The sequence below is a fragment of the Orussus abietinus genome, unplaced genomic scaffold (assembly GCF_000612105.2).
Source record: "Orussus abietinus isolate OABI.00-Male unplaced genomic scaffold, Oabi_2.0 scaffold23, whole genome shotgun sequence".
In the NCBI taxonomy this organism is placed as follows: Eukaryota; Metazoa; Arthropoda; class Insecta; order Hymenoptera; family Orussidae; genus Orussus; species Orussus abietinus.
In genome coordinates this window covers 924,091-939,461 of record NW_019394258.1, presented here as the reverse complement: position 1 = coordinate 939,461, position 15,371 = coordinate 924,091, and the positions used below count along the sequence as shown (strand labels likewise).

The 15,371-nt window shown below is 40.5% G+C and overlaps 1 protein-coding gene across 8 annotated transcripts; it reads right to left on the bottom strand.

Moving 5' to 3' along the window:
- Positions 1 to 823: 823 nt before the first annotated feature.
- On the bottom strand, positions 824 to 15,161 carry LOC105696686 (beta-arrestin-1). Of its 8 annotated transcripts, XM_023434524.1 has the most exons (10): positions 14,977 to 15,161; positions 14,837 to 14,894; positions 13,628 to 13,754; positions 10,503 to 10,725; positions 9,922 to 10,297; positions 9,409 to 9,702; positions 6,254 to 6,397; positions 2,066 to 2,152; positions 1,845 to 1,991; positions 828 to 1,343 (listed from the first exon to the last, which is right to left on the bottom strand). In XM_023434524.1, exons 4-10 carry the CDS (start codon positions 10,633 to 10,635, stop codon positions 1,265 to 1,267), a joined length of 1,260 nt encoding a protein of 419 aa, XP_023290292.1. In that variant the 5' UTR covers positions 10,636 to 10,725; positions 13,628 to 13,754; positions 14,837 to 14,894; positions 14,977 to 15,161; the 3' UTR covers positions 828 to 1,264. The 8 variants fall into 8 exon arrangements, with proteins under 8 accessions (XP_012274783.1, XP_012274782.1, XP_023290292.1 ...); XM_012419365.2 differs by lacking the exon at positions 13,628 to 13,754 and having other exon boundaries at positions 14,841 to 14,894; XM_012419362.2 differs by lacking the exons at positions 14,837 to 14,894; positions 14,977 to 15,161 and adding an exon at positions 14,643 to 14,823 and having other exon boundaries at positions 13,628 to 14,275.
- Positions 15,162 to 15,371: the final 210 nt, after the last annotated feature.

The following is a 15,371-nucleotide window of genomic DNA, read 5'->3' as shown; positions in this document are numbered from 1 at the left end:
AAAGCTACTCGGTAATTGCACGCAGGATTGGGAAATCCTGTAATCGTTTGAGAGAACATTCTCTCGATGACTAGTCATCTCTCGAGTAAATCGATCGAATGCGAGTAACCTTATCAAACGATTACAATAAGCTGAAGCGCCTTGGCAAGTATTGAATTCCCAGGAGTATATATTAAGTAAAATAAGAGATATTTTACCGTCGGACAAAGTGTACTCCTACGAAATGTAAGAAGATACCCTAAGAAATGGCCATCTATCTGAAAAATTAAAAACTCCAACTGATATTTGTTTATACCTATATGATGGTAGCATCGGTGAACTAATATACTAAATTCTCTAGCTCAGAGAAAAAAGTTAATTTCACTACAAAAAGTTTCAGCGTCCTCTTTGAACCATGGAAAATAATTAAGAAATAGTTAATTTAATTAAATTGCTCTCTCAGTGCTATATCATTTCCCGGTCATATTTTAGCTCGAGAAATAACCAATCATCGAGGACTCTTCGACCAATTTATGAAACGACTGCCCCGATACTCCCAAATTCTGCGTAAACCCGCTGGTCGCACGTAAATCTCAGTTCGGCAATCACTCGTTAAGGTGATAAGAAAGTGCCGCCCGAGAGGTAGTATTAATGAAACTTTTCTCCGGATTCGGTATACCCAGTCGAATCGATTGAAGTTTTACCGCGTGAATACGAAAATCCTAAAGAAAGTGCTTACAGCCATAAAATTTAATTTTTTTTAAGTCTGTTTATAAACACCTTTAACATTTTTGATAAAACAAATGAAATTTTATGGGTGTCAGGACCTTCCTTATAGTTTCCATATTTACATTGTAAAGTTTCATACGACTCGGTACATCCAGTCCGGAGAAAAGATCCACGAACGATTGACCTCTCGGATGGCACTCTCACATCGCCTTAATTTCCTACGAAGAAAGAATTACGGAAAGTTCTGCATCTATATACTATCTGGATCTACAAGAAAAGCCCTTAACTGTCTATAGTTGCACATATACATCCGATCGAAGGCGGGATTTCTTAATCCGTACGAATGTTTTTAGGGCCAAGTATCGACGGTCCGCGTAATTATACATTACCGACCGCCAGAACAACTGCGGTTGAATAATTTATCACGTGGCCTTCACACACCGTTACGAACGATCCATAACGAGAGGGGAACATGGAATGGGGTATTAGCTAATAAAGTGTCTCGAAACTTTGGACGTTTGTTTGTACACCTTGGGCGGTCCTTGATACGGCGCGTTTAGGCTTCCGTCTCTCCTTTGAGCCTCAAACGAGCGAAGTCCTCGAAAATGATATCGTCGTCGCCCGTGTCGATTTCCCTGGAACGAGAAGATCAATATCATCGTGCAGATACTACGGGCGAGCCTTACTGTTTATAGAGTACGGAGTACATAGCGCTCTTATTACATGAACGAGGTGAGTCCGAAAGTTCAGGTTTATTGCAAATGATTCATCGGACGTAAATAGGGATCGACGGGGAAACTCGACGAATCCTTTATAATAACCCTGTACTTTGTACGCTAATTATATCAGCCCACCGTTCCCAAGTACATTGGGATAAACTGCCAAGAAAAAATATATTTGAATTTCCCTCCTTTTTGGTCCACGACTCGGGCCTGCACCACGGTTCATATTGGTCCTGCTTTTCGAGCTATCAGTAAAGTAGTGATAAGCAAAATCGCTCTTGGCCCTCGTTTTGCACATATGGTCAAATTTAAACTTTGATCTTTGTTTCGCCCTTTTTGCACCATAAGTCCAAGCGCGAGTTTGCTCACGATTAGAGTAAAATACATTTATGGAGAGAGAAAGATTAATCTTACGTGTCTAGTTGGATCAAATTCGTGCTAAGCGACACATCGCCATCGTTAGATGGATGCGTCGGGCTTTGTCGAACGGCAGAAGACGTTGGCATCTCTTCCTCCGGTTTAGGGTGCATCAAGATGAATGGTAACTCCGCGGCGAGCTCACTGCATAACACAATGGCAAATCAAATCCTCGAGTCAAACCAATATCAGACTTTCTATCCAAACAACGACCTTACCCTCCAAAAGGTCCTAGACATAGTTTCACCTTAACTTTGTATTGGACGATAATCCCTAAGTTCTCGCGCTGCGACGAATCCGCGACACTGTGACAAAGAATAACAATTAGTTCCAAAATATGTCGTAACTTTTATCATTATACTACAAAATATAGCATGCAATGTTAGCACAAAGCACAGCGGTTAGTATAGGCTAGAATTAACTTCCCATATGAATAACGTTAATAAAACTATTGACTTATGTTCCACTTATCGTATTAAGGGGATGTGAAAGTGCCATCTAGTGCCCATCTAGGGTATTAATCGTTCATGAAACTTTTCTCCTAACTGAGTGTACTGAATCGTTCCAAACATTCCAAACTTAACATGGGGATTATAAAGGTCCTGACACCCGTAACGTTTTATTGTTTATATAAAATTTGTTTAAATATGTATAAACAAGTTTTAAAGGAATAGAAATTTCACGGGTGTCAGGATCTTCCTTACAGCCTCCATATTCAGATTGTAAAGTTTGAAACGATTCGATACCCCCCAATTCAGAGAAAAGTTTCATAAACGAGACCTCTGTGGTACCACTTTAGCATCACCTTAATGCACACGGGATGTGCTACCGATATATCCTCCGTCCGCTAATATTATCATTCGGATTGTTTTATAACAATTCGAAGTTGTTAATGTCGGTGAAAAGAGAAATGCGATGCACGAATACTCGTTACCACATGCAGAAAAAGAAGAAAAAAAAAATTGCTTCGATCAACTTTTCGTCATTTTTGCCACTGTGGGAGGGTGGCACGACCGATTCCACTTAATAAATGCACAAACCGTGCATCCGATACGCGTGGCCAAAGTAAAGACAGAACAAGCGTCCGGAAATGTTAATGTCATCAAGAGATTCATGCAAGATCAAATGAGAGATGGCTGCGTTTTAATAATAACATGCACGAAGGTGTAGGTAACGATGAACGAACAGCGGATATCGTGTGGTCGTTACGAAGCGGATGTCACAATCGGAAGGAAGAGGACAGAGGGCGACATTTTCAATATAGTAATGACTTCCAAGAAATTAAAGTTTCCATTAGTATACATTTTACGAGCATTATAGAATGCTTAAATGGAGAAGCGAGAAGGTACACGCCGTGAAACTGATGGAGCGACTCGTGTGCATCGGGAGACATCAATGCCGCCCCATCCTGCACAGGCGATGCCGTATCTGCAGGGGAGGCATTCATGTCCGCCACTATGCACCAGCGGTCGTAACGGCTTCCCATCGTACATTGGCGACCCCATATCCTAGACAAACTGCAGGACATTAATCAGGGTGCAAATTTCGATTTGAACAGCTTCCCATCGTACATCGTCATTCGCGCAGCGATACCCGATTTCCATTAGTTCTTAGACCCACGAGGAGATATTTATCCCCGTCACTGTACGCCGATAGATATGGTGGTTCCATTGTACGATGGAAACGGATTTAAGCCCGTTTCATACAACGGTGGTAATCAAATGGCGTCAATGAAACTCGATCTATTCGAAAGCTCCCTAGCTTTGTAACGGGCATTTCGCAGTTTGCTATGTAATCTAGGCATTGCGCCCCTCGATGATAAAGCGAATAATGAAATCCTTTTAATCTTCCGATTATTCAATAATTTTATCCACTCTGTTCATGACTTTCAATGTACTTACAACTAGTATTCAATAAATATGGTGCGCTACTTCAGAGACAGGGGGAAATTGGTGACCAATGGATACCTCAGGTAATGGTAATCGTAAGCATAACGATAAGAAGTGGCCGATCAAATTGCCGAATATTAACTTTTTTGCAATTTCATCGGTCAGTTCATCCTGTTATACTTATAGTCACTGTTACGAGAGGTATCTGTAAAGACCCTTCCCGTTTACACACACGTAACCCACGCTGGGATCCCCTGGGCCCCGTACTTTTTGTTTAATAACAATTGCAGCCATACTGAATACATTGCAGTTCTCTTAATTATTCTTTATTACAGTTATTCCAGAATCGTTCAGGCCGTTTGCCCACGCATTGGCAAGGCCGAAAAGATCCCCGGTTCCATTGTCCACACACTGAGAGAAAAATAGCTGGTAAACTGAACAATTTGACACTGTTAAAGCCATTTTTGTTAACAACAGACGATGCAGGATAACAATTACGATGTATTCTCGAAATAGCGAACACACAATGGATGGTTCTGAATTCCATATAATGGTTTTTCGACCTATCACTAGCAACCCCACGAAACAAATTGCGTTCAAAGGCTTTCAGTTATTTATGGAACATCCTGTATATATATATATAAAAAAAAACAATGCAGGATGCAGAATATTTCGATTTACTATCTTGGTTCTGGTAAATCTATTGCACCCGTGCGTTATCCCTGTCGCTGAAAAAAAAAAAACTGTCAGGCGAAAGATAAGTATTATTTCCGAATGGAAGGATAATAATTTATGGGAATGTTTAACATCGACTTATCAGTTAAAATAGAACTATTACTCTGTAACTAACGAACAATCCAAGGCAGAAATGATAAGTGCTGAGAGTATAGCGATTAATGCAAGAGAAGTGTCTTCTTGGTTTCCACCCGCGTCTTGTAAGAGCCACGAAGAGTTAATGGCGGCATCGAGGAAGGTGAGTCGAGATTAAGCGTTTCTCTTGGTTAAAATTAATTAAGAACTTTCTTCGCCTCGACTTGACATTTCGAAACGGCATCTCAAACCTCATGGAATTGTTCGTTTCAAAACGCACGGAGCCTGTTCGCCTCTAATCGTCTCTACATTATTTGCTCGTTCCGTTTCAACATGAAATCCCAAATGTGAAGATGTATCGAGGGTCTCAACAGCGTTTTCGTAAAATCGAAACATAATCGCAACCGAGGTTCGGAAAGTCTTATATAGTTCTCGCTGGCTTAGTTAACCCCGTAGCTCTCATTCCCCTTTTCTTTCGACTTCGCTTCGCCTCGAAATGAGTAGTTGGTAACTTTATACCGAAAACGGGACTAAAGTGAAACTGTATGACGACGATACGAATAAGAGTACGGTGCTGCCATCGTTTAAAATGAAAACATTATCTCAAATCTTAACCTACAACTCCCGGTTGAAAACAAAGAAAACATGGCTTTGAACAAAAGAAATGCGTTAGTAAATTATTAACATGCATGGCAGATTGTAATTAACTCAAAGAGAATCTTTACAACTTATACAATTTTCGTATAGAATGTCTAAAATTCGTCAGAAGTACAGGGCGGAACAGAATTCGTGCCCACAGTCCACGCGCCGCTATCTCTGCCGAAAATGGAGTAAAGAAAAAAAAAAAAGAAAAAAGTCCAGTATACGCAAATACTATCTCATTTATTAAGTTGATATGAAAGTGGCACCTGAGAGGTCAATTGCTTAAGAAACCTACGTGCAAATTGGATGTATTGAATCGTTTGAAATTCTACCACGTGAAAATGAAGGCCTTAGAAAAGATCACGATACCCAATAAATTTCACGGGCCTTAAGACCGTCCTCGGGACCTCCATGTTCACGTTTCAAACGATTCGGTACACCCAGTTCGGAGGAAAGTCTCCTAAATGAGGACCCACGAAGTAGTATAAGGAGATACAACGCCATGTATTGAAATCGTCCCCACTTTAAGGGTCCAAGATCTTCAGATCATTTCCTCACCTAGGACCGAGAGCGCCTCCTCGATGGAATTCGGCAATTCAGAATTATCGTCTGCTGGCAGGTCTGCTAGTCTTTATCGCATTAAGAACATCCCATTCTATCATCTGGGGATTATTGTCTCACTTTGCGTAGCTTACTTGCAAGCTTAAAAGTATCTTAGGTCATTTACATCGGTAGGAAATGTTTCGGTCACGTAGGATTGGAGTTCCCTAATCTTCCGCAAGGGGCGCTAACATCGTTAGACCAGCGAAAATCTGTGATTTTGGATCCTGATTCTGGGGTAACTTTCCGTGGAACCGACCATTGGCGTTATGTCTCCTGATATTACTTAATGGGCGGAAAAATGGACCGAAACGAAAGTAAAGAGTCGACAGCGAGGGAATTCGTTCTTATTTAGCGGGGAGTGAAGCGGGAACGAGAGCCACGGTGCCTATCCAAGCCACCGTTAGGGAAAGATCGTGTGCGTAGAACGCAGAAAGGTTGAAAGGATTAATGAATCTGTCTTACAGGGTGCTGGACGCCAGATTGGTGTCCTCGTGTTTGAGTTGGCCGTCGAGGGCCAGCCCCCATTTGTCTTTGTTGTTGGCAAGCAGCGGCGTCAGCCAAAACACTTTGCTCAGGGTGAAACCTGGCCCCACCGGGCATCCCTCCCTGGTAAAATATTAGACACAGCTGTCAACGATCTTACACATTCGTGTCTCGGATAATTGCATTTCTAGCGAGCCTAATTCAAGAGGAGGAAGTAAATACAGGTATCGTTACTTCTTCGCTCTCCTAGACCCGGTAAGAAGGCTTCAATACAGGAAGGTTCAACATTTTCTCAGTATCAACGTAAAAGCGACGATTGTTTTCTATTTAATACCTGATTTTTCCCACGAGCCTAATTCACCCAGCAGGTATCAATGTTCCATTAATCTCGATTCTATTCAATTCTCATAGTGCACTCCGATTTACGTCAATTTCGTTCTATTCAAATCTTCTTACCAGGTAATTCGGAGACCCGACAATATTGAGGGTTGCGTAATAATGTTAGACTTGACTGTTCAATAAGAGAATACACTGTAGGTATATGATGTTATTTATACAAAAAGGATGATTTGTATTGTTATGTTACGGATCATAAAAGAGGAGATTCATCGAAACGCCTGAAAATCGACCCTGGGGATTACACGAATGTCCTTCTCGGATAATATCGTTTGTCCTCAACTTATACGCATTATTCTGTGATATTTGGTGCACGGTATACCCTCTCTCATTTCTCCTTTTCTCTCTCTTTAATATAAGATATACACATAGGGTATTCTGTAATCCTTGATATAACAACTTGTTAACTCTTTGCCCTCTTAAGACCAGGTCTTGGAGTTGATTACGTGCGTGGAGCCTATAAAAAGTATCCGAGCCCTTTTTGAACTACGAAAACTAGGTGAAAAATAGTTAATTAAACTAGATTTTTCTCTCAGTGCAAACTCGACAAGCTATTGCGACCCCTGGTTACATCAATGAAAACAATACAATAACTATTTATCGTAGAATGGTTGCACTTTCGCCTCAAGTCCCGTCGATTTTGTACAGTTCCGTCAGTGTTGCTAGGTCGGGATTTTTATATTCAGATCTGTATGGATGTAGGTAATTTGAGGTCTAATCTGGGATATTGTGGTGAAGCGATACTACGTACGTTATCTACATTCATATTTATGTTGATAGCTGTATCGTATTACATTGTGAATTGTACGGAATGGCATACTTCATATGTCGTTTCCGTACAGTGTTAACAAAGAAATCGCAGCAAAACTCAATAAATCCCCTGGATTTATGGTTTTTGATACTTCACGGTGACATGAAAGAGTAAGCCTATACATGTATACATATGAGACGTCAAAAGAAAGCGTAAACACTTTCTGGATATTTTACGCAAACGGGTAGAACTGGAAGTCAATCTGTGCGTGTTCGTATGCGGTACTGATGCTTTTCAAATTTAAGCCCGTTTGCCACCATTGTGCGTGAAAACAACGCCAATAAATGCAAACGCGTTACGCGTAACGCGCAACGAGGTTCGATCAACGTGGTACATTGATTTATGAAATCTCCAGGTATGAGTATTACAGACGCCATTACTCGTAGTAACGATATAAGGATAAACAGTCATTACAATGGAGAATGACTAAATACGAATCTGTAGTAGGTAAAGCATATTTCTTAGAAGTCAGTAATATGATTGAAAATTTGTGGAGCCCATGAAAGGGCGGCTTCGCTTTCAGCTCCCACTCTAGGTACTTAAGGCACCCTCCGTGTCCGAACGCTTTCGTTACCCCATAAGCACTCACATGGTGCTCGAGGCCAAATTGGTGTCCTCGTGCTTAAGTTGGCCATCTAGAGCAAGACCTCGCTTGTCCTTGTTGTCGGCAAGCGCTGGCTTTAGCGTAAAGACCTTGCTTAAGGTGAATCCAGGCGCTACCCCTATACTGCCAGTGCAATCATCTTATATTTTCTTCTTTACATGACAACTTGAACGAGTTTAGTCTAATCCAAGGTCAGGGCGAACCAGGGTTGGGTAGATGTAATACCTCATGTCAAATAAGTGCCTCTCTACGTGCGCATTACAACGTATGATACGTCTATAGTTTTCCACGCGAGCGCAAATTATATTACACCCTGCTATTTCTAAATATAAAATAATAAATATAGGTAGAAATTTCATAGAAAACAGGGGTTAAGTCGAAAAAAATGTTGAATGCAAGCGGCAAATTATTCCTTGAACGTTTTTACATGTGTTTACATGTGTGCTGAAAGATGTTTATCATGTAGGGGAGGCCGTATATCGGTGGCATCCTTCATATTGGAAACGTAATTTCCTCCTTTTCTACGATTTTCTACGGTAAACTACATGGTTTACCCAATATACGTGAAAAACCTTGAGAAACGCGAAATTACCCAACCCTGGGACGAGCCCTTCGGTCAATGGAGGAGAGAGAGTTCGTATTCGACGCGTAAACTTAAACTCGACTCGGGGATCATTTTAGTACACCGCGTGTATAATCCAAAAACAAAAAACTACAAAATGCGCTTTTAATCACTCGACATGAATTGCGAATGGCGATAGACCGGAGGAAATCAGTAAATCTGTTTAAGTGTACTAGTAAGGGCTAACAAACAATTAAAACGAAGCCTACATTGCCGCTCACCTCCGTTTACGTGAACTGAACGTTCATGTAATATAATATGACGTACAGTTTAATTGGAAGTATGAAAATCCTCGCGTTCCAAACACTGTAGGGGCTGTTACTTCCGATTACCTTTTCTTACTTAGAAAGGTACTCGGCGTCTTGGAAGAAATCCCAACTGGACATTGTGACTTCCCGTACCGTCTTACACTCCGGTTTAATCAATCAAAGTACTTCGGTATACTACATTTCCACTCGTATTCGTATTCTTACAAATGTTCCTCAAATACCTTCGAAACTTTCTTTAATGGACAGTACCTATTTTCTCGACATCATTATGGAACTCATCGCAACGTAGGAATGACGTTGTGATCTGAGAAACGTTCCAATTACTCGTCACATTTGCCGAATCACCGCATACGCCGTTGCGTCTTAATTACCTGATGTGTCGTATGTACATATGAGCAAGTAAATAAATATAAATTGGTCGAAGGTACTCACTCGCTTTCCGTTTCGGCGACGGTGCATTTGTACTGCGCCGTGGAGAATAGGCAGATATCTGCGAATTGGCGCACAGACACTTTTATTTTTTTAACAGTCCTGTTACTGTTGTTAGCTATGTGCACGTTCACCGCAATATTCTCTCCGTGGTGATAGAGTTCCTTGTCCAGCGAGGCCTCTAAGTGCAGCTTGTTCGGCGACATGACGAACTCTTTGCTGACCTCGGTCGAGGGTTGTTCGCCTTGTCTCGATGGGGCGTACATGATTTTCCTAATGGCCAATTTCACCGAATTTCTGAAATAAGAAGAGTACCGTTAACTGGAACTCGTTATCCACTGATACGTACTAATCCCGGGTTTTCTGTTTTCAGGTGCCACCCATTTGGCATTAGTTCCCGATCTTGGCGTCAAGCGACTTATTGCAGTGTCGCTGCATGTATGCAGTTTTCCTTGCCAAGTCGAGGACGCATTTCAATGAATATTAACATTAATTAATCTAGTAGAATAATCGTACCGTTTGTGTGGTTTATCATCTTGTGTCTCGCCCACGAAAGCCTTTAATTCGTAGTCGACGCCACACGGTTTACCGGTGTCGCCAGGTGCAGGTTGCAACGTTACCGACGCAGGGCAATGCGGAGGTAACTCGAAGTAAAAGGGGTAGGCATTGCATCCCAACTTCTTCACCAGCCTTTCTTGCAGCCGCGTCAACGTCCTAGGAGGCTCCGTTCCAGGAACGACAGGGTAGATTTGTTCAGCTGCCAGGTAAAGGTCCTTCCTGAAGGTGAGACCCAAGACATCCAAGTCTTCCCGGCCGTAACGAAACGCAGCCAGGACATGGCCGAATACCTTGCGATCCTTCACGTAGTCCGGATCGATCAACACAACGCCATCTATGGATCAAAGTTCGTATTAGATACTCGTATAGATAGACCATTCCCTCATTAATCAGGTAGAGCAATTTCATTCTCTGACACCTAATTTCTATCGATTTCAAATAATAAACTGCATTGCAGGAGCAAGAGAAATAATTGGTCGTTACTATTTCCACGGATAAAGTCTGTGGATTTTACATACTATTCTCTCCGTGTTACCTACCGATCAGATCTACGTGAGTAATGTGATCCACGAAATCCCGCTTCCCGAGATAGACAGTGATCTTTCCATTGGGACTCGACTTCTTGAAGACCCTCGTGGCTTGGCGTCTACTACCACTGTCCACCGTGTCCATTGCGAGGATTTCGGGGTCCTCGGTGGCCCCTAGCTCATTTGAATTCTCAGTATCTGAGAATTCCGACTCCGAACTGTCCCAACTGTCCCGCTGAAAGCAGAGAAAAATGTTAAGGGACTTCTTCCTGTACCCATCCTGCACTTTTATTATACATTTTACATCCGCTCCATGTAGGTCGATAATTATAACGAAATACTAATGAACACGGAGAAAAATAAGAGCCTTAAAATAACAGAAGCCTATCTGTTAGGAATTTTTTCTCTCGATACGGTTAACAACTGTCCCATTAACGGATTAATCCGGTTAGCTTTACTTCCTTGCATGTAATTAGCAGAAACCTTTTTGCAATAGCCATCTGTAATTGCACCTGAAAATGTCTGTTAACATTCAAGGGGATAAGACTGGTATATCTGATGCATTAAAAAATAGTAGGTGCGGTGAAAAGCATATTTTCTGCATGGATCGATAATCGAGTATACCGTATATATCTTAAAAAACTGTTTTCGCGTTATTACGTAATTAAATTGTTTCTCCAAGAAGAATAGGTAAAATCGTTTGCGGGCTAAAATATGCCCTTTTACTTGGTCTATTAAGAATTTCTCTATACCAGTGTCTTAAAAAAAAAAAAAAAAGAAACTAATATGGTCTATTTCATCCGTTTTCATTCATCTAGTAAAAGACATCTTTTGATAATAAAAGCGAGGTATAAGCGAGGGCCAAAGTATAGAAAAATTCTAACACCGATTACGGTTTATCTCGAATATTTCAACGTAATTCTGTAACTTTAATTGAATAATTAAACCTAACGTTACCGTGCTCATTTCGACAAGAGATTATCGAAGAACTCGAGAATGAGACTCTTGAAACGAATTTGACATTCGAAATTAGGCTTGGAAAATAGTATATCCTTCGTCCTTTTTCCCCTCTCCGTTGAAGTTCAAGGGCGAAACGAGTGTCCCATTTTGGTGCACGGCATAATTACGGAAGCACGATAAATTGGGGTAGGTTGTAACTTTCCTAAAATGCGGAACTGAGGTAAAGTAATCCTTTCCCCAAGATCGGCATGTCACGGGTGAGAAAATAACACCACAAATCATAATACAACTCGAAAAAAAAAAATAAAACAATTCACCCGGTGATGTCACGTAGTATTCTGTTTCAGAATGGCGGATCAATCGAATTTATTCGAGAAAATCCACTTTGGGAGACCGCCACAATAGTCACTTCACATGCCCGGAGTCAACTGAATCAATCTCGGTAAATTGATATCAATTCTAACCATCCAACTCGTGATTCATAATGAAATAATGCAACGTAATAATTTCAGTTACATCAATCTCGAAATCATTATATGCGAGGGTAGGTCGAAATATATTAAACATATATTACAAACATAAAGAAAATGTCTCATAAATTTGTATGCCCTTCGGCGTATATTAAAATGAATAAAATAAGGCGCATATAACAAATGCTGTTACCACGCGGAATATAATATACATAAAATCTCGAAGGTCATGGAGAACCACATTACGACATTTATGGGCCGTAATGTGCTGGATTTATATCAATTAGGAAAGCTAAGGTCACCGAAGTTAACAGCCCCACCGTGTCCTGAATTATAGTCTTCCGGCCTATATTTATAGGCTAATTACCGGCTCTCCAATGGGGAAACTAAAAAAAAAAGAAGAAAAAAGTATTAGGTTCTCACCTTTCGCGAGAAAATCGAATTTCTAAAGTTCCTGTGGATCGCAACATTTACGTGATAATCAATATTTCAGCCTCAAGTAACGAAGCTAAACAAACGTCCGTTTGTACGGTCGTACCTTTCGGCTTCCCTTCGGGATAGAGCTCCGTTCTTTAATCTAAATCCATGACGCTACTCTTGTCGAATAGGTTCGGATTAAGTAGAGCAATCATCGGTGTCGACATACTTTAATTAAGCGTCATTGCCATTATTAGGTACCACAGGGACTGGGACGCATACGATGCACTTTGACGGATAAGCACCGTCTACCCTATACTCTGCAACCATTCTAACGAGACCTCATCGGTATATCGCAGAAAAACACTTTTCATTACGTAGAAACGCAGAAATTATCCATCCAATCCGACTTGTGACCCGTTGTTCAGTGTAGAGTGTGTCCGTCAATCTACTCTGATGGACTCAACTTTCCCTGCTTACCCTGAGAAAATAGTTTATTTCATCCAAACACAAAAACGGAATGGAAACAAATTAAAACAAAAGAATTATTTGTATCAATCGACGAATTATTTGATTTCGGTAAAAGACAAATTCTCACGTGCTTCAGGTAAATACATTATTTCTTTGACGTAACTCTCTTAATTTAAATCAATAATTTTCTTTTAAGTAATCAGTCAACTTGTTTAAGTGTCTTGTATTTGAATTTAAGAAAATTATTCATTCGATGCCAACAAATACATTCCCACAAGGTCCTTCCGAGTTAATAGTAACATATAACGTTACTTGACATTAATTAGCTGCTGGCGAGATAGACCATTTTTAATATTCGGTCTTTCAATCTTTACGTGTACCCCTCAAAGCACGAACCAGCAGGACAACGCCCAAGGGAGGACATAAATAATTTTAGCGGTATTATGCCTAATCAGTTGCTTAAAAAATGTAGTCTACGACCCCCCAGGCATTGTGTTTTAATCAAGCAAACTACACGAGTTGAAAAGCAACTGTACAGGGTGTTCAAGAATTCTTGTCCCGGAAAGATACAAATGAGAATTCTGTGGGGTTTAAACATGGTTTAAAAAAAACCTGGTTTAAATATGGTTTAAATCAAGTAATCACGAGTCATATGCCGAAGTTTAAGACAGTTCGGTCCAGTACTCTTCAAAAAAGTGCCTTATTCGAATTGATCGGTTTGAGGTATTTCACTTCACCTTGAGTTTGGGGATATCCCAATTAAACATCAACATCAAAGATACTAAAACGTTGATTCCAACTTGAGTTTTAAAAACTTACACTTATTATGTCATACTATGGATCTATAACCAAGCGTTGTCCTGCACCTCTTGAAAATGTCAAACTCGTTTCAATGCTCGTACTTATTAATAACATAGCACGCAGGCACTGCCATATCGATAACGACCTATTAACATTGAATACAACCGATTAATAATCTGTCTCGAGTTCCATTGAAAATACGACTTAGCGCATCATTGTTTCTGCCTGTTTGCGTCACATCGGCGTCTACACGCAGTGACTACTAATGTTCCAGGATTTTCCCTTTCAAGATTGCCAAACATTCAACATGTTTATATTGGCTTATGTCTAGTAATATTATTAATTCTGCACTACGTCATAGTCTGTGCTATAATATATTAAAGTTGACGTCTTTAAATGGAACATTTACTTTCAAACAACTTTAAATGCTTTCACAACCTCACTTAAGGCGATACAATACATTTTTTATGGATTTCAATAAAGCGTGGCAGTCAACATGTTAAACTATTGAAGAATATAAATGTATTTTAACAAATGATAAAATATATCACAGAATTTTAACAAAAATATGAAGTATACATTAGTCTGATATAGAAGTCAATTTCGTCATTGTAAAAAAAGAAGTACCTTCAAAAACTGAGCATCCGATCCAACGCATACAAAAGGCTGGAAGTTGAAATATAACCCTAAATGTTCCTTATATGTTAATGCTTTCCTCCAGTTACTTAAGAGATGCTAAATTTTTTACATATATATCCACAATTGGTCTAGTGATTTTTACAACACAATATATTGCTACTGTCTAGAAACTATTTCTCACACGTAGATGCACATGGGCAGAAAAACTTTACATACGTTACTTTATACAAGTTTGGGGTGTAATAACGTCAATAACAATTCTCAAATCAAATAAAACCAAACCAATGCTTTCATACCCTCGTTTTCTATTTTTGTAAACAAGAGTAATTTTAATAAAGCTATTAAAACAGAATATGCGTAGGCTACTTGTACGATACTCTGGATCCAAACATACAAACTGGCACAATCTGAATGCGAAGGCTCCCTAGACATTGTTAAGGAATGCGGAGGAATGACATATCTTCCTAGGAAATGGAGTGGTGACTGACGTTGCCGCAATTGTCAGAAAACACTTGATGCGTGACGTGGTAGGGAACAATTCGCACAGAGAATCGTATATTCCATCGGAAAGCCCGCAACAATGTGTACCTACGAGAGTCCTCGACGGATACTCCGGTAAACATTCACTCCTCGCTGGGTGGCCGCACTAAAATGAACTCAACTGGAGTAAATAAAAGCAAGCGGTTCCGAAATGCATAGAACTTGCATCCAGCGGCGCGAATGCTCACCCAATGTGTCCCAGGTCCTGGTGAACACCCTCTCGATGACGAACGAACGAACTCTCACTGATCAACTTCCTCGAGTAACTTGATATTCACAAACCGGCGCGAACCCGTCACACCTTGGCTCGGATTGCGATAAAACGCGAAAACGACCAAGGGAACACCCCTAAAACAAAGTGCCTTGAGTCAACTTCGATTACACATACAGAGAACATTATCATAGCACGCGTATACGTCACGCGCTCCGACGACAGCGCCGCGATACAACTTGCGGTACAAGAGTGGAACTACCAAAAACTTCTGACATCTTCGCACATGGTAATTTCCATGGTAACGAAACTTTGCAAATGACTAAAGGTAAGTCTCGGTAAACTGCAACTCCCATTTTTTTTTCTTTTAAA

Coding starts and splice junctions, on each gene's coding strand:
- LOC105696686 (XM_012419359.2), bottom strand. Junction 2,153..6,253: donor AATCTGGCGTCCAGCACCCT/GTAAGACAGATT, acceptor TCTTTGTCACAG/TGTCGCGGATTCGTCGCAGC. Junction 1,992..2,065: donor TGTCTAGGACCTTTTGGAGG/GTAAGGTCGTTG, acceptor TGTGTTATGCAG/TGAGCTCGCCGCGGAGTTAC.